Source organism: Aythya ferina (genome assembly GCF_964211825.1).
Source record: "Aythya ferina genome assembly, chromosome: 2".
Taxonomy (NCBI): Eukaryota; Metazoa; Chordata; class Aves; order Anseriformes; family Anatidae; genus Aythya; species Aythya ferina.
The window spans coordinates 139055348-139074479 of record NC_140297.1 but is presented as its reverse complement, the minus strand read 5'-3'; the positions used below and the strand labels follow the sequence as shown (position 1 = coordinate 139074479).

The window sequence follows — 19132 nt, the reverse complement described above, 5'->3', positions numbered from 1 at the left end:
GTTTTTTTTTTTGTTTTTGTTTTTTTTTCAGTCTGGCCCATTATAAAAAGCATCATGAAAGAAAACTTTAAAATTTGCAAGTCTGTGTGTGGCATCTGCTTCGCCCTGTCCTCAAGGCCAGTCATCCTCTTGCTGAGGAAAACAAAACTGATTTGTATTCTATTAGGCATATCAACATGGCCTCTTTATTTTCTGCTTTTGCTTTGTCTATAAGTTGCTGGTTTTCAGGAAACTGAAGTTCAGTTCATTGGTTTTTAACGCCCTTGGGTACTTGTTTTGCACCTTTTTAAAGATCATCACTGCAGTTTAACATTTTTGTTTTCCTTTTCTTTTCCTCAAACATTTCTGAATAATAAATTTCTAAAACTATTATAAGTGGCTTTGAAATTGGGCCTGATAAGATGTTTTTCAGAGCAGCTCATGCAAGTATGCTCTAATGTGCTGTTTTCCTACAGATCTTACTCCTTGTCACCAATCACCTGTCTCACAGGTAATCTTCGGTGACATCTGAAGGGGAAAAAAAAAAAAAGGCCTCCAATTTAGTCTGCTAGCTCTTCGTTTTTGTTAAATAGCAAAGGGATCTATTTTGGTCTTCCTCTTACTAGCAGTGTACTTTGAGAATAATTTCTTGTTAGCTTTGGCCCTTGCTCTTTTATTTCCTCAGTTTTAACCTTTCTGACTTTGTCTTGACACCCTCATGCTGTTCCTTTGTACTTGTTGAAAGTAATCTGACCTACTTTCCTTTTTTTTTTTTTTTAACGCTGCTGTTCCTTCAGTAAAGGAGTCTACTTTGTTCCTTTGCAACATTTTCTTCTGCACTGGGAGAGTTCGTGCTTGTATTTCTATAGTTTCCTTAAGGAAGCACTCGTTATTCTCACTCGTTTTCATAGATAAATATCTGGTAATGTACCAGTTTTCTGCTGTGATAGAAATCCATTCTTTGGCCTGGTGTTCTTGTTTAGGTATTCCTTCTTTCCTGAGAATTCAGAATTCTGTTATTGTCATTATTAACGCTCTGTCTTCGTGTTTTTAATCAGTTTCCCCTCTGTAACCATCCCTTCCGTTCCTTTTTGTTGCTTTGTGTTTAAGGAATCCAGAATCCATTGGTGGTTTTTTCATATTTCTTTTGTTTTGGGTAGTTAAAGTTGCCCATACCAATAAAATTCAGTGCCTGAGCTGATCCTGCTGAACTTCTCACAGAGACCCATAAAACCTGATCTTCTAATTCCTACACACTCATACTGTGGGAGTCTTCATGTTCAATTTTTCCTTTTAATCTGTACCTGCAGGCTTTCCAGGTTTGTTCCACACTTGAGTGCCCCCCCCATTCATTCCGTGCTGTTCTCTCAGAGCAAGCACACGCTTTCTCATTGTATAGAAATGCAGTGTCTTCTCTTTTTCCTTGCCTGCCTTCCCTGAACAAATTCTTACTTTATTCTAGAATGAGAACTACCCTACCAAACCTCAAATGGAAATTACAGAGAGCACGTGTAATAAAACTTCCAGTTCAACTTACATTGTCATTCTTCTTGCAGTAGCATATCAGTACAAAAATACTGTGATTATCCTCTTACTGTTTTTCTGTGTTCTTCCTTAGATGTACTGAGGATTAACGTAGCCCTCAGGACAGCCATTAAGATAGTGACCTGTTGTTCTTCTGTAATTAATTACCTCTTAACCAAGAATGTTGACAAATGAAGTACACATGGCTAAAAAGCCATGTTTCTAGAGGGCTGAATAAAATAAAAAAAAAGTAGGAAATCTCTGTAAAAGTGATCTTTGAAGGCCTTTCAGATTTGTGTGGTTGCAGATACATTTGCTGCAGGTAAATTTGAGATGGTCACACTTCAGAAGGGAAGACTTGAACCATCAGGAAGGGTTTTGGTTAGCAGGTCCTACAGTAAATAATAGCACTGCTAAGACTCAGCTCTGCTAAAATATTCCCTACCTCAACAGCTCATCATGAGAAGGTGCCAGAGCAATGGAGTCCTTGCTGCTCTTCCCTCCAGGTTATGTTTGGTGAAGGCTGCCTTACTACAAGATTTTCGTGATGTTCTTTCAAGCTGTGTTCCCACAGATCTGATCTGTGAAAATTTCACTCTGTGTTGTTCAAGGGAAAGGTGACAGGGAATAAGAAGGGTCAGTTGGCTCAGGGGCGGCAGTTCTTTGATCCAGAAAATTGTTGACTTTTCCCAACCACGTAAGGTAGAGTCATGATTCAACAAATAAACAAAAAAAGCTGTTCAGTGTTTTAGCTCTCTTAGCTTGAGGCTGAAAGTAAATGTTTAGTTGCTGCATTGGAGGACTTTTAAGACAGCTGCATAAAATTAAGACAAGTATGAATTTTCTTGTTCTTTGAGATAGGCTAAGAAATAAATCACAACATAGAACATGGTCTGTATGGAAGAGAGGGGGATACAGGTTCCCAACCATGCCAGTTCTGTTGTTGCAACAATGTATTATTATTATAATACTCTAAAAACCCCTTCTCCCCTTCTTTTCTTCTCTCAAGATTCACAATCGATACGAAGGCAAAGACATTTCCAAGCACAAGCGAAATTTGGCCATAGCAGGTGGTGTAACCCTATCTGTCATTGTTTCTCCAGTTGTAGCTGCAGTAACTGTAGGTAAGCAAATATTACTGCTTTGTATATTGGTAGCACCTTGCAACCAGAGTTGTATAAACACTTGTGAGTAAAGCCCAGATAAGCCTGATAGCTTTCTTTTGCAGGTGAAGAAACCAAGGTAGAAAATCCATGAAGTGTCTGAGGTTATACATACGTATTCATAAAACTGACATATTTAAAGCTTTTTCTTAAATGATTGACCAAAAAAACACCTGTTGTGGAGTCTGTTCATATTTGAATAATTTCATATCAAGCTTTTCTCAACACAGAAGAAAAGTAGCCTGTTAGATTTAGCATCACAGTGGTTGATAAACCTCTTGCTGTGCAATGAGAATCGATTTGAATTTTACCATGTTTTTTTCATACGGATGTGGAGGATGGCATTTGAGGAAGACCTGGCTCTATATTATGGCATATTCATCTTCTCACCACGTAGCTCCAAGATCACTGTACACAAACCCTGATTTTGAGACCCCGGTCTGCTTCATCGTGCCCTTGTGTATGCAGTGTTCCCCCTTGTGCTAGAAACAATGCTTAGAGAAATGAGTGGCCTTGGGAAGAAAGGCTGATTTCTAGTAAATGGTGGTCTAAATTGGCTGTGAAGCTGGGGTTTTAAATCACTTGTTCAATGGGGAGCCACCATGCAAATGCAGATACACTAGCCAACGTAGTGTCTGTGGTGACTTTCAACGTTGCATTGAATTTTCATGTCGCTGTGGCATCAGATTCCTGCTAAACAGGCAGTGGGGCTCCCTGTCTCAGATATTTTTATAGGTCTGCTTTGCCTCACGATTTCAAGCTTATTCCTTATTCTTCAGTAGAGATAAAACTTGGCTTTTTAGGGAAAGAAGTTGGGTTTATTTTGTGGAGCTTTTTAGGATCGTAGAATCATGGAATGGCTCAGGTTGGAAGGGACCTTAAAGATCATCTAGTTCCACTCCCCTGCCATGGGCAGGGATGCCACCCACTAGATCAGGTTGCTCAGGGCCTCACCCAAGCTGGTCTTGAACACCTCCAAGGATGGGGCATCCACAGCTTCTCTGGGAAACGTGTGCCAGTGCCTCTCCACCCTCTGACTGAAGAATTCCCTCTTTTAGTTTAAAACCATTCCCCCTTGTCCTGTCATTATCTGTCCACACAAAAAGTTGTTTTCCTTTTTTTTTTTTTTTTTTTTTTTTTTTTTTTTTTAAATAAGTCCTCGTAAGTACTGAAAAGCTGCACTGAGATCTCCCTGGAGCCTTTTCTTCTCCAGGCTGAACATCCCCAGAGCTCTGTCAGCCTTTCTTTATAGGAGAGGTGCTCCAGCTCCTTGATCATCTTTGTGGCCTTCCTCTGGACCCACTCTAACAGCCCCACATCCTTCTTGTGCTGGGGGCTCCACACCTGGACGCAGGGCTCCAGGTGGGGCCTCACAAGGGCAGAGCAGAGGGGGACAATCACCTCCCTCCACCTGCTGGCCACTCCTCTGCTGATGCAGCCCAGGATGCAGTTGGCCTTCTGTGCTGCAAGCACACGCTGCTGGCTCTTTTTGAGCCTTTCATCCACCAGAACCCCCAGGTCCTTCTCCACAGGGCTGCTCTCAGTGATTTGGTTCTTCTCCCAGCCTGTCCTCATGTCTGGGGTTGCCCCAACCCAGGTGCAGCACCTTGCACTTCGACTTGTTGAACCTCATGAGGCTCACATGGGCACACTTACCTAGCTAGTCCAGGTAAACCCCCACCAGGGACTTCACCTGACTGCCAGGACTTCTCAAATACGATGGAGAGAGGCCTGGCAACTCCATCAGCCAGTTCCCTCAGGACCCTGGGATGCATGGCATCAGGCCCCATAGACTTGTACGTGTTTATTTTCATCAGGGTGGTCTCAAACCTGCTCTTTTTATTTTACTCTTGCCCCACTGCCGCTATCACATGGCCTCCAGAAGGAAAGTTTGTCTAATTCTTAAATGGAATTAGTGTGATTCAGAAAATTATAAAAGATCCTATGCTAATAATGACGTTAAGCCCTATTAAATCAATAGCAAAGCCCTGTCTGACTCCAGTGAATGCAAAATCCAATAGAACTTGCATGAACTTTAAACATGAAATATTTTAATTTTGTTTATAAAAGATGTTCCAGACCTACTGGAAGTATTAGTTATGCTTCTCTACCTACGGATACTGAGAGAGGACTCTTCTGGCTGCTGAAAGTACTCTGCTGTCATTTCAGCCTAGTGATTTATCAACGCCTCTTAATTTTGCCCCCTCCTGGTTTCTTTCAGGTGTGAATTTCTTAAGTAATCATGGACTATGAGATCAGTGGTATGAGTAAGTGCAAAGTATAAGCTGTGTTTAATAAAGGATGGCATTTTCCTCTGCAGGTATTGGTGTTCCTATTATGCTGGCGTACGTGTACGGAGTCGTTCCCATTTCCCTCTGCCGAAGTGGAGGCTGTGGCGTTTCGGCAGGCAACGGGAAAGGCGTCAGGATAGAATTCGACGATGAAAATGATATAAACGTTGGTGGGACAAATGCAGCTGTAGGTAAGAAAAAGGTTTCATTTCCTGTAAACTGGGGCTTTGTGACTTGTATGCGATGGCCTCAGGTACCCAGAATGCAGAGGGTAGCTGCTCTGCATTCATGTTCTGCTGTGCTGTAATGCAGCACCTGCCCATTTGGACACAGAGCAAGGCAATCACAGTCTTCTTGTGGTTTTGTCCTACTTCTGATACAGCACTAAGTGTAAGGTAAGAGTAGGAAATTTTAATTTTCTAGAATCCAGTCTTGCACTTCCATTAGTATGACTGAAAGGTAACTGAGCATCCCACTTCTATTTTACTTCCTTTCTAATAGTCAGCAAGATCTCAGAAGTATAGAAATGGAGGACAGCACATCCACAGCTTAATCTTATGTTAAAAATGATTAAATGATCTTTTTTTTAAAAACAAGCAGAAACGTATTTTCTTTTTTTTTTTTTTTTAAAGTCAATTGTCAGAATCCAAATTCAAAGTAGCGATGCATTAAAGCTTTGCTTGACCATTTGAACCAAAGCCAGGCTCATGTAATGTCCATTTTGTAGGTAAAAGCATTAAGACAAAAATCAAACCTGCTTTTTCAGAATACTGCTTTGTGCAAGCTTGCTGAGTTTCATCTTTTTGTCCCTAATTAGAGAACTAAATGCTTGTAGCTGCTGTTCTGGTGCTTTTTTTTAATTGTGTAGCAATACCCTTTGACATTGGGTCTCCCTGTTTTGTTTGACTCCATATTTCATATCCTATGGTTAACTTTTCAGTGTCTTTACTATGTCATACCAGGCATAACCACGATAGCAACCCCAAGAAAGGTCCAGTTTTCTTTAACCAAGTTACTTTAGTTTATAAATCCTTGTTCTCAGCATAACTCCAGGGGCAGTTTCCATGGTCATGCCCTAGAAACAAGTAAGTTGTGCTTCCATGACTAACGAGCCTTCCTCCTTTCTGTCTAGACACCACTTCAGTAGCAGAGGCGCGCCACAACCCCAGTATAGGTGAAGGGAGCGTCGGGGGACTGACGGGCAGCTTGAGTGCAAGCGGTAGCCACATGGACAGAATAGGAGCCATCCGAGACAACCTCAGCGAAACTGCTAGCACCATGGCCCTGGCTGGAGCCAGTATAACAGGGAGCCTCTCAGGAAGTGCAATGGTTAACTGCTTTAACAGGTAAGGGACATCCTTCCTGACACATCGGATCCAGCTCTTAATGTAAGCAGAGGATGTTGTATTAGCGGGTTTCTTGATATTTTTTTTCAATTTATGTGGTTCCTGCTAAAAGGCACAGTCTCTGAGATAGAATTTGTCTATGACAAGCTTATTGGTATCCAAAAGATCCTGCTAGATCACCGTCTTCAAAGAGTCTGCATTTTTTTCCTGCTTCCCAGGAGGGCAGCCCCCGCCCAGGAGGCACCTCACACTTAACACAACCATGGCCTCTAACAGGAGAGCTGTCTCAGTGCATCTCATGGCAAAGTCAGAACTTCTGGCTTGTTCACTAAATCATCAAATACCAAATTGTCCCTTCGGAGCACCTCAGCCTTGCCCAGGTGACAGCCTTTTGTCACCTAGGTGCTCGGTGCCTTCTGTTAATTGGGCTCTTACTGTACGTTTTGGCTGTCCTGTATGCTGCAGAGACAGGAAGTGTCTGGAAAGGATACTCCTTTTTAGGGATCAGGATGGAATTAGCTCCTTAAGAAAATGAGTAGTATTTAGCACCTGGTTTAAGTAACTCAGAAGTGCAGGCTACGTAGAAAAAGGAAATTGTTGCAATAAATAAAATGCAATATAAAGCAGAGTGGAGAACACGGTTCTCTGACAGTTACTTCATCAGTAATAATTTGCAGCTGTGGAAACATGGGAACTGTCTTGAACTTGCGTACCCTTCTGATTGTTTCTGATTGTTTTCTCCATTTTTTTTTAAGAGGACCTTACGTTATCTGCAAAAGAATTGTAGATTAGTCTGAAAGTTGTTATTGCAAACCTCAGGGAGGAAAGCATCCAGAAGCTGTTTTTACAATGCAATGTTCTGCTCAGCTGGGAATTTCATCTATTTCGGGGTTTTAACTAATAAACTGTGCTTACTACTGAACGGGGGAGAAATTTTACAAGGTGACAGTAATTTTCAACTAGGGTGCTTTAACTGTAGTAGCAGTATACATAATTCTTTCTTTCTCTCCAAGACTGGAAGTACAAGCAGATGTGCAGAAAGAAAGATACAGTCTGAGTGGAGAATCTGGCACAGTGAGCTTGGGAACAGTTAGTGATAATGCCAGTACCAAAGCGATGGCAGGATCCATTCTGAACTCCTATATCCCTTTGGACAGGTAAGAGAAATGTGCTGAGAACAGAAGATTGATAAACATTGCTTGTTAAAGCATATTCTAAGCATGCCTCATCTGATCTACTTAAAACTTTGAAACTACATTTTTTTTTTTTGTTAGAAATTGAATTATGTATGATTGCTTGTATTTGCCAAGGTTATTTCCAAAGAGGAACACACAATTAGTGCAGCTCAGGAAAGCATTTGATCTTTCAGACTGTGTGCTTCTGTTTGGGCTGTTTGTTTGGTCGAACACTTTTCCTAAAATCAGTCCCATCGCTGTAACTTTCTTCTGCTCTCTGTATTTTGGAAAGCAGCAGGAGTTTGTTTGGCTGCGTTGGCTGGCTCGTCTTAGATGCCCAGATATACTGACAGGTTTTCTTGTTCTAGGGAAGGCAACAGTATGGAAGTACAAGTGGATATTGAATCAAAGCCAGCCAAATTCAGACACAACAGTGGAAGCAGCAGCGTTGACGACGGCAGTGCTGCGGGTCGTAGTAACGCTGGCTGTTCCTCGGCCTGCGTGCCAGAGAGTAAATCGAGTGCCACCAAGTGGTCCAAAGAAACAACAGCAGGAAAAAAATGTAAAGGTAAGCTGCGAAAGAAGAGCAGCATGAAGATAAACGAGACAAGGGAGGACATGGATGCCCAGCTGTTGGAACAACAAAGCACAAACTCCAGTGAATTTGACTCTCCCTCTCTTAGCGATAGTATTCCATCCGTAGCAGATTCCCACTCGAGTCACTTTTCTGAGTTCAGTTGCTCAGATATGGAGAGTATGAAAACTTCCTGTAGCCACGGTTCCAGCGACTATCACACGCGCTTTACCACGGTCAGCGTCCTCCCAGAGGTGGAAAACGACCGCTTGGAAAACTCCCCCCAGGCGAGTGGGATCCCTGCGCCCGTCCCCGCAGCCCCGAGCACTGACGTTCCCCAGCTGAGTTACATCGCCGAGGAGGGCGTGAGCAACGCTTCTGCCACGGATGGAGATCCAGGTGCTGGGGAAACGCTGAAAGAAACCAACAACAACCATTCACAACATGCTGCGGAGTTGAGCACTGCTATTCAGACTGAAATTTAAGCCAAAAAGTGCTGCAAAAACGTATTTACCACTGACGAACCCTGCCTGAAAGCTGGTTGAATTACAATGCGATGACTTGCGTTAAGTTTCAGGTGACCAGCAGAAGCAAGGTTTTGATACAACTGTATTTTATATATACCTGTCTAATAAAGAAGAGTACTTCATATGGATCCTAGACCTGTGTGAAGGGGCACGAAGGCTTTAACAAGTGCATTACAGCAGTACAAATACATCCATGTTTTTTTTATTTTTGCCACGACTTTGCTTGAAAGCATATGCTTGGTGTACTTAGGTAAAAAAAAAAAAATTTAAAAAATTGGGTAATCGTTAATGTTAAATGCTAAAATGAATACTATGTCCTGCACTGTTCACTTGAAAAATATGGGGTTTGGGATAAATGGGTGTTAGCTGAGCATTAGTGACTTAAAACCATTCTAGTGTGAACTCTAAGGGAAGCAAAAGTTTTGCAGAGACCTGTCCAAACACCTTTCAGCAGTGAATATTCATGAGCATCATTTTGTTTCATAACTGGACACACTATTTAGAATGCGTGTAGAACGACTCGCGTGTCTTCAGGTGGATGTAGCCTGTGTCAGAAGCGTTTGCGTGTACACTTTGAGCAAGGTTACGGCATTTTATATGGTTTTGAAACAGAAGAAATTGGTACTTAATGCGTGGCAGAATGGAGACATCACCTGTGAAGAGCAGTGGGGTCACTTGTTTATTCATGCAACCAACCATGCGGCAGATAAGGCTACTATATATCGTGTAAAACCTGTAGAGTAACAATCCATTGATTTATAAGCATTGTAGAAAAGCAGATGCAGTCACCTTTCATGAGGGGGGAAAAATGGTGCCCCATCAATTCTCGGTGCCTTCGGAAAAGACTGGGTTTGAAGTGCCTGGTCGCTTGAGGATTTTACTGTAATGTTTTCCAGAATGTCCTCTTTGGCCACCTTCAATCACAAAAGAAAATCCTAGTGAATAAAATGACTGTGGTAGATAAATGTATAATAATGATAAAGCATTAGCCTACCAAAGACTCACTCAGGCTTTCGTGAATGACGTTCACGTGACATCTCCTTGCAAGGCGTGCGTTCCTGCAGTCCCCGAATCAGAGTGCAGTGCAATGACTGCCCACGTGCAAAGATGGGTTCCAAATATGCTGGCTTTTTTGTTTGTTTCTTTCTTTTGCATACGGAAGATGTACAGCTGAACACAAGCTGAAGTTGGCCAAAGCGCCTGCACTGTTGATGTTTTTTTTTTTTTTTTTTTTGTTTTTTTGTTTTTTTTGTTTTTTTTTTGCTATGTAAATCACTAAAAATGGGAAAAGAAATTGTGAATATCAGAATAACAGTTAACGATGTTCTGTCTTGTGTTTCATGTATTGCCATTATGGTGCTACTGGAAGTTTGGTTGGATAAAAAGAAAATGCCATGAGCTGCAGTCCTCTTCCATGACTTACCCTCACCAGTTTCATGAATATGCTTATAACACTAGTGCCAGTTATGTTATTTGATAATGCTTGTTACAGTATTTGTATATTTGCAATTCAGTTTTGCTCAATAATATGCGTGTAAACTGCATATCTGAAATAAATGTCTAAATACTGACTTCTGGTGGTCCTTGGTTTAGCGTGCTGAGAGCTTTGTAGAAATCTCTCTGTTCCCAGAGGGTGCTTTTTTTTCTGTGAGGTGCTGACTGCTGTCATCTTTTCCCTTCAGTTTTCGTTTTGTTTGGCGTGCTTTGGAGTTTGTGCTCTGATACCTGGAGATACAAGATCTGAAGATGGCTGCGTTTTTGTGCAAGACTTCAGCCTCATTTCTTGTCATCGTACAGAAGGTCAGTCTGAGCTGCCTGCAGGGCAGTCCGGGCAGTAAGTGATTTTTCAGAGAGGATGTGGCTCTGGCAAGCAAGTCATTCTGTTTAAAAATGCACCATCTGGTACAAGTGGACATGCTGTGGTGGGATTGCTGGGCTAGACTGAGCCCTGATTTCTCCTCTATCTAAAGGGGCGTTCATCAATCCACACAGCCTGTAAGATGTTTGTTCTGAAACACTGCAGATTGCCCGGTATTTATGGTTAAAAAATGGTATTTCTTGGTTGAGCTCAAGTGTTCATTAGGTTTGTTTTCTCACCTGCACTTCGACAGGCTCAGGAAGTAATAAATAAATAAATAAATAAATCTGATTGGGGTGCTGTGACGCACGGATCCCTAAGCCATGCGTAAGCTCTGTTGATAACAGACTGAATAATGAGATAACTAGGCTGGGTCAACTCTAAATCATTAAATAGCATCGAGTTTTTTATACTGTCTCCAACAGCAGATACTCCAGGAGAGAATAAAAACTGGGCTGAGTGAAACCTAGCGTGCCCTAGGAATGGAGCAAGGCATAAAGGCAGTTTTTGCCATGGCATCAGGTGCTTTTTATGTGGAGGATAGCGTTCTTTAGTGCTTTATTTTGGACTGATTTTTCCCCCAGTCTGATTGCTTTTTAAAATACATTGCTACTGAAGAGTAAGGTGTTGAATTAGGTCCAGCATTAACCAAAGCGTTTGCTGTTAACCTGAGTCCTCGCTGGTGTCTCCAGCTCTGAAGATGTCTGCTCTGGCTTTGTCCAGTGTGTTTATGGACCGACACGAGCACATCAATTCACAGTAATGCAATCTAAAGCTCGCAGCAGGGAACTGGTGGATGTATTTTGTTCTGTGAACTTAAACCTAGCAATCACTGAGTACCTCTGTTCTGCTGTGCGGGAAATTGAAAACATGGCTTGCTCTTGTAAATAAGGTTTATCAAATGATAGCGATGTTTTCAGTTACTCTGAAACCATCTTTGATAATTTATAGTCACATTAAAATGTAGTTAATAGAGGTGAAGTATTTTTTTTAGCAGAACACAGTTGTGCAGACTCATCTGTTATTCAGAGGTAATATTTCATATGTGAAGCAATCCAAACAGCACTGTCTAATAAATTTAAATTTAATGCAGCATTGAATTGTTTGGAATCTATTAAAAAAAAAATAAAAGCTATATCAGTGTATTGATGGAAGTGCTGCAAGTGCATCGAGGAGAAGATGCCTCTCATTTATAGAGTTACTGAAATAGAAATTCACTTAAGCAACGGGTTTGTTCTTGCACTGAAATAAACTACAGGAGAAGTCAATTCCCTTGAAATAGCCACCTGCTCTCCCAGTTTTTCAGTATTTTTCACCCAGAGGGTGGTGAGGCCCTGGCACAGGCTGCCCAGAGAAGCTGTGGATGCCCCATCCCTGGAGGTGCTCAAGGCCAGGCTGGATGGGGCTTTGGGCAGCCTGGGCTGGTGGGAGGTGTCTCTGCCCATGGCAGGGGGTGGAATCGGATGATCTTTAAGGTCCCTTCCAACACAAACCGTTCTGACTCATGGTTCCTGGACAGTTTGGCTGATCTATGACAGATGATGAATCTCGCAGAAATTGTTTTTAACCTCTGCCATATCAGGGAGTACTTGAGATAGTGCTGCAATTTTAAGTAGCTAAGAAATGCTGTGTAAGCTTTCTGACCAGTCTGCAGATTTATTTTTATTTTTATTTTTTTTTCTGGAGTAAAGCAGCTGGGCTTGTACATGGTTTCCTTTCATTGAATCAGTGTCACTAAATTGTGTGCGTGAAAGGACAAGCTTTTTTTTTATTTTTATTTTTATTTTTTTAACTGATTGGTAAACACTTTTTGACTATGGCGTTATGTCTCTTCCCTCCCAGTAATTTCTCATTGTGCAAATCCGAAGTAATTTTTAAATAGTTGCCTACTGAGTAACGCCATCGCTTCCATGGGTAATGATGCTTTATGAGGATAACCAAGGAGATGGTTGAAAAATTAAGCGGAGTTAATGAACTTAAAAGTAATTTCCGGATAAAAATTCCGTTGTTCTAGGTGTTTAGGGGATTGATTGATTTTTAGTTGCCTCAGTAGGAGAAAAGAAAAAGTTGCATGTTATGAAATTGTCTTCTTAAATGTACACAGTAATATTTAAGCCAAATCATATTGGGAAGGGGGAAAAAGGTACTGAGCAGAAAATAAGGAACACAGAAGAGGTGAAAATAAGGAACACTCCTGAGGAGGTGCTTGGAAAGGGTGTGTAGGCGTGCTCTGATAACAGCTTGGTAGTGTTTGGCATGGGCATCCTTGCCTCCATCGCTCTGGTCTCAAGAAATCAGAAGATGCCAAAGACAGGAGAGAGCTGGGAGGTGAACACGCATGGGGAAGTGGAGGAGAGCAGCTGCTCAACTGTTTTTGTCCTTGTTTCCTTGCAGATGAGCAGCGATGGCACACCAATACTTAAGGCAGCAGCTTTTCATGATACCTCTGCCATGGCTGGGGGCTGGTTAAGTTGTAATTACAGCGTTCACGTTGCTGTAATCAAGTTTAAACATTTCCAGAATGGCAGAGGTTCTTAGTGGATCTGATGCTTCATGCACATGATCTTCTGCACAATGAGCTGATGTTTCCGTGGTCACGAAAAGGTGCTGAGATGAGTCCTGACCAGGACACAGTAGTCCCTTTTTTTTTTTTTTTTTTTTTTAACATGAGCTGGAGTTCGGCGCACAGCCACGTCCCTGCTTCGGGCTGTGCAAAGGGTCCCCTGCCAAGAGAATGCAAACCCTGGGGCTGTGCTGCAGGAAGCCTCTGTGAGGTGCTGCTTTTAGGCCTCCTCACCATCGAATTCAGATGGCCTTAGTGCTAAAATGGCTTACTTAACCTGGCAATTGAGCTGCCACACTTGATTAGATCAAACCAGAGGCACTCAAGGTGCCCTTGACTACTAGGAGCAGCAGTATAGCTGTATGTGAGACTTGAAAATTTTAGAGTCAAGACCCAAACTGCTGAGTTGTCAGGGATTTCATAGTTTAAGAACTATATATCTCTGTGTGTGTATATATTATATATATGTATGCATATATATAGTTTTTCCCGAGAATTGATGTACATATTATGCATTTTTAATATGCATAATATTTAGACCATGGGGCTGCACCTCCCTGCCTCGTGTGGGTTTAACAGTCCCCTCTTTTTGGAGGCGGACAATTACAAAATCCATTCTCATCAGCTCATTTTCAATCTGTTGGTTTTGTATTGTTATGCTTTCTTGCATCAGGCACTTTAAAGGGCACTGGTGTTTCTAAAACTGTGCACATCGCGTCCCATGCTGCTGCAGCACTCTGCTATTTTGGTTCCTCTGAGTTCTGTTGACTCAAGTCATAAATCCTGATTTACAAGTGGGGAAGGAGTTTTGTTCCTGCTGCTCAGAATATGTAGTTTGTGTATTTTAAGAACCAAGTCTAAATAGATCAGCTTGCACCCTTCAACAAGGCCTGGCAGACACAAAGAGTAAGTAGCCCTTTTCTTATGCTCATGGATTATGGGATGCATAAGAGCAAGGAGCGTGGTTTGCCAGTATGAAGGAAGAATAAAAAAAGCATAGTGATGATGTCCTTGTAGTGAATCAGCTTTTTGGACAGAGAAGCAACCAACTGGGCTAACGTTACAGCCTGCCTTAAACTGAAAAGGGAAATCAAAAACCCTTTCTTGCTGAATATCTAGTTAGTGCTGGGTTTAAGTTTTCTACTGAGGCCTGTCCTGTCGCTGTCTATTGAACTAACGACCAGCTCCGTACTTTGGAGGATGGGAAGCTTCAGAGCAAGGTGCTGGTTATTCAGATCAGGATGTTTGTTATTTGATCTTTTGCTGACTGCACCTGAAACACAAAGCTCTGACTGCAGCTGGTGATGGCTCCCTCCTGCCAGCTGGGCAATGGGTTCGCTTGCTGTGGTTCTTCATCTAACACTTCTTATCAAGAGGTGATTTTGGCTTTCAGTCAATTTTCAGTCAAAATTACATCTTAGAAGATAGCCAGAGCTCTTAGTACTTGAATCTTCAGTACTTTTTCTGAAGACACAGGGAAAGATTTAATTTCATCAAAAGCTTTTGTGCTGTGGCTTCTGACATCACCTTTTACTCAACTACAGCTACCAAACAACTATTTTAAAATTACCTGACTGAATTTCATGCTCCTTTCAGTAAAATGACTTTTTTCTAATCCATGCATTACTAATATATCTCCTCAATTTAGCCAAAACTAGGCTAGGTCACTGTCTCCTGTGAGACCTATAGAGGCAACAGTCCAGCATTGCTCTTCATGGGTCACAGTGACCAAAATCTTTTTGCATAGAGAGGCTGGGTTCTTCCTCCCTTCCCCTAACAGGGTTTCTCTGATGCATTCTGATAATTTTCCTCAATATTATAGGAACCTTACAACTAGCTATGTAAATAATCTTCAGTAAAACACCCTCCCTAACATAAATGTTGAAATATACCTTTTAAAAATCAGTAATTTTAGTAATTTAATCTGTTTCTAGTGAGAAAAAAAGTGTTCTATAAACGCTGGAAAAAAACTTCAGCAGGATTTTATGAGAGAAAAATATGCTGACAGGCAAATAAACTACAAGGAACATACTGCATTGATCAACAAAATATTCCTAAAATGTGTAATTTACCACCACCTTCAGCTCTGTTCATTCAAAAGCTGCAAGCCCCAAAGCTGAATCACTTGAAACAAAGCTGCAGAAACAAAAAAGTTACTCATGGAAAAATGTGGGTAATCTACATATTAAAGCTGTATTTCTGTTGCAGAAGGCAATATTTTATTTTATTAAAGAATTATGTCTCCACGCCAATCCCTACAAACCTGATAGTTTAAATTGTATTGCATTTCTACAAATGGAATGGAAACAAAATGCTCTCAACCCCAAACCATGTCAGCAAGCTGCATGCATACAAAGTTTCCTCAGACATACTGAACTACAGCAGGAGCGACTGAAATCATTGTAATAGAAATCAGTGAACACGAATATCTTTGCCACTACAGCTGAAGAAGAAACTGCCTGGTGCTTCCTTGGATAAGTACAATTAATTGGTTATGCACAGATTAGATCACCTACACAGAGAGCTCTCTTGGACACACGACAAGCTCACAAATAGAGGACATTTAAGGACAAGAAGCATCAGTTGTGCTGGCAGTGTTTTAGGAATTGAAAGCCACATTCTTAGTATTCTACTTCAAGACAAAACTCATAAACCACGTCAGAATTACAAGTCTGAAGAGTGTAGAACCAGAAATGAAGAATCCATAACCTGAACTTTTCAAGAAAAAAAACTTTAATATACACCTGAGATAAATATTATTAGAACAACAACCCTAATGATACTGTTGCAGTGCTTGTGAGTTCAACAGATTTATATCACATGTGCAAAGAAGGCATTGGGGTATTTGAAAAACTTTTAAGCTTAGTCTTGAAAAAATGCAGCTTTGTCTAAATTATGCATAAAACATAAGTACTGCCTGAAATTAAACAAAAATCACATTGGTCCACAAAGCAGTTCTAGCTTTATGGGTATGTCTGCAAACAGAAATACCCGGAGTTTTAAATCTGATTACAAAACTCGTAGTTAAATATTTTTTAATGTTAAGTGCAGCCACTTGTTCTCTTTTTCACCACTATCACTCTAAAAGCTGTGCAAACCAGCAATCCTTCTACACACAGAGAAAATAAATAATTCTCTGTGCACTAAAAATTACTCGTTTGTTCATCATTTAAAAAAACATATCCATTCATTTAATAATTAACTATTTTGATTCGAAGTGTTCCATGACAAGCTAATGTATTATTCATTCACCTTTGCTGCTAAGCAGTACTGCACCAAAATATTGAAATCTGTTTTGTGTAGATCAGACGGTGAAGAAACAGATGGTCTGTAGTAGTTTATCTGAAAAATGTTTATACTTTTTGTAAACTCATTTTTAGCAAAGCTCTTGCTAACTGACCCGTTTACCTTGAAGACACTTCTTTATCACAAGAACATACAACCCACAAAATGATGACTAAAAGTACATTATCTATCGTACCATCGTGATATTTCACATTATATATAAATGTAAAATATATGTTTTATGTAAGTCTAAATAAAATCAATATGCCAAACTTGAACTCTGTTACTGAATGTAAAGACATGCATTAAACTGTAGAGATTAAAAGTGTATACAACTACAAAAGAGCAGCAAGTTTTAAATGTGCATATACTATCAAAACAAAATAGGATCTAAACAGTCCACATAAAGACCCATTTCAACCCGTGCAAGACTGCAGTGTTTATACAGCTATTTCATAAACATCAACTATATCCATGCAACAAATAAATTTTAACTTAAGTTCTTCTTAAAGTTCATAAACCTTTTTAAGGCTCTCAAGATCTTCTGAAGAGTATTGATTCTGGTTTTCTGCAAGCAAGTCAAACAGTTGCTGAACCTGTTCTTTTTCATTTTTGCTAAGAAGGCCCAGCACCACCTGAGAAAAGAGATTATTTTATAATTAGCACAAGCAATGACTATATGGTTTCCTACTGAAATGTGAAAATTTCCTCTAAGTTTCTGTTCAACTTCAGTACTCATTCAACCTAGGTTCTTACCTTAAATCTCTCTGCTTTGCTCAAGTAGAAAAGATGCTGATATACAAGACCGGGATCTTTTCCAAGTACATAATGTTCCAATGACTGGATAAAAATCACAAAGGTCTCTACTTCAAGTTTGTTACTTAACAGCACTGGTAATTTTTTGGGATCAGTAATTGTTAGAAGATCTGCACAAGCAACTTTATCCTTATTGGCATTCACTACATTTATAACCTGTCCGAAGTCATAAGCATTAGATGGTTCAGAAATTGTCAGTTTTTCAGAAGTCTTCAACAGCGTGCTCTTTTGAACCGCTTCTTTAGAAGTATCATCATCAGTCACAACATCTTCTGATGTAGCAAGCTGCCTCTCCTCCTGTTCATCAGATTCAGTCACCTTCACAGAAGAAATAGCATCAACTCATTGATTTCATAAGCTGCATGCATATATTCAATAGTAATGTCACTTCATTATAGTTAGCATTTTACTTTTCGTAAAAGAAAGGCTCCTGTTTTTCTCTATATCCTACTTCCCCCCTCCCAGAATGGTACCTTTCTAATTTATCTTTACAGGCTTCTAGTCAAAAGTGTGTATTTTACATTTCCTTTCACTGCAGAAAGGCATCTGAGGCACCGCAGGAGATCACTAAGGAGGACTGTATGCATGTATTAAACGTGAAGTTGCAGAACACAGACAGAACTGAAGTTTAGCCCCCAGACAGCAGTGTTTCATCTTACTTCCATGACTTCAGAATAGTACAGGCACACGGCAGCAGCATCAGGCTGCTGTTCTGAGTTGTTGTGGAAGCAGAAAGCTCATCATGGTGTAACTGCATGAATATCCACTTAATGTCTTCAGAGCTTGCAGCCTGTACTGAATTTCATGAAGCGGTTGCAGGAAAGTTTGCCTTGGGATCAACTACATTTGCTAAAATCCATTTAAAACCGTCAGGAGTCATGGAATTAGTACAAACTGACCCAAAACAAATCATTGCAGGGGATCTCTCTAGCTGATGCCAAGGTTTTCCAGAAGTCTGAAGATATTGCCTCGTACAGTATCAGTGCTGTGCTGGGAGCCTGCTTAGTCATTTCCACAGAGCACTGCACTGGGCTTATAGAGCTTTTGCTCTGTTCGTCAATAAATCGTTAGTATCCACAGAGGTATCTGTCTTATATACAATTATAGCTTGATTAAAGTGCAACAATGATAATAAATCAATTTCTAATTAAATTTTCCTTAGTTATCTTTGCAGTCTGTTTTCACGGAATTCCCATGTATTACAGTAGGTAAGACAGGGAGCGCTCTCTAAGGGGACAGCTATAATTATGATAGCAAATATAAATGCTTCCTGCCCCACCCCTGGAAAAATTACCGCTGCCAGTAATGCAGTTAGCTGGTCTCTGAACAATGCCTTCACTTCCCAGACCTCCTCTGAACACTCTCCAAGTCCCTTTGTTTGTCACAACTCACAGCTTAACTAACACTGTTCCCAGCTTACACCAGTTATGTGAAAATCCCATTAATTTGTGACAATCCGAAGTGAGTGTATCAATAAAACAAGTTGTTTCCATATTAAAATTTCTGTTACAACACCATTGTGAAATTACACATTCAAATTACGGTCTCAGTTTCATGCTGTGTAGAGTTCAGCTTGCATCTTTTAAACAGAAAAGGGAAAAGAAAAACATTCTTAAAGGACTAGCAAAGTTACAATCCAAAACCATCAGATGACTGAGAAAATCCCTTCATCACCTAATCCAACACACAACTCCACAAAGCTAATGTTTTGATCCTGGATGTAACGTTACATCGTGCATTTCTTTTGTAAGATTGCACAGATGTTTCACCCATACCATTGTTCTTTAAGGCAGGATTTTATTCTTTGGACCAGTAATTATATTACTAAGGCGAGAACAGCCAGCACGCCTGCTCACAATGAACCTTTGCCAGAGGTTTCCTGAGTAGCACAGACTTTAGAAGAAAATCTGCTATTTGTCAGCTGCATTCTGTAAAATAGGTATTCCAAAGTAAGCAGTTTTTGTTTACAAGGAGCATATGCTCAAGCTTAATGCCATCTAAATGTACTTTTTAAATTTCTGCTGTGGTTAT

General features: G+C 40.6%; 2 protein-coding genes across 6 annotated transcripts in view; one reads left to right on the top strand and one right to left on the bottom strand.

The window, feature by feature from the left end:
* Window positions 1–10151, top strand: part of RNF19A (ring finger protein 19A, RBR E3 ubiquitin protein ligase) — a 56956-nt gene extending 46805 nt beyond the window's left edge. For all 4 annotated transcript variants that reach the window (XM_084510566.1, XM_084510563.1, XM_084510565.1 and 1 more), the window contains 5 exons: window positions 2513–2627; window positions 4987–5148; window positions 6090–6303; window positions 7317–7460; window positions 7847–10151. In XM_084510566.1, coding sequence (XP_084366692.1) covers window positions 2513–2627; window positions 4987–5148; window positions 6090–6303; window positions 7317–7460; window positions 7847–8537 — 1326 coding nt within the window. In that variant the 3' untranslated portion in view covers window positions 8538–10151. The remainder of the gene's footprint in view (window positions 1–2512; window positions 2628–4986; window positions 5149–6089; window positions 6304–7316; window positions 7461–7846) is intronic.
* A 5564-nt stretch (window positions 10152–15715) lies between these two features.
* The window catches only part of SPAG1 (sperm associated antigen 1), a 40383-nt gene continuing 36966 nt past the window's right edge, over window positions 15716–19132 (bottom strand). For both annotated transcript variants that reach the window (XM_084510561.1, XM_084510562.1), the window contains exons 18-19: window positions 17042–17419; window positions 15716–16920 (exon numbers count right to left, since the gene is read on the bottom strand). In XM_084510561.1, the coding sequence (XP_084366687.1) occupies window positions 16792–16920; window positions 17042–17419 (507 nt within the window). In that variant the 3' untranslated portion in view covers window positions 15716–16791. The remainder of the gene's footprint in view (window positions 16921–17041; window positions 17420–19132) is intronic.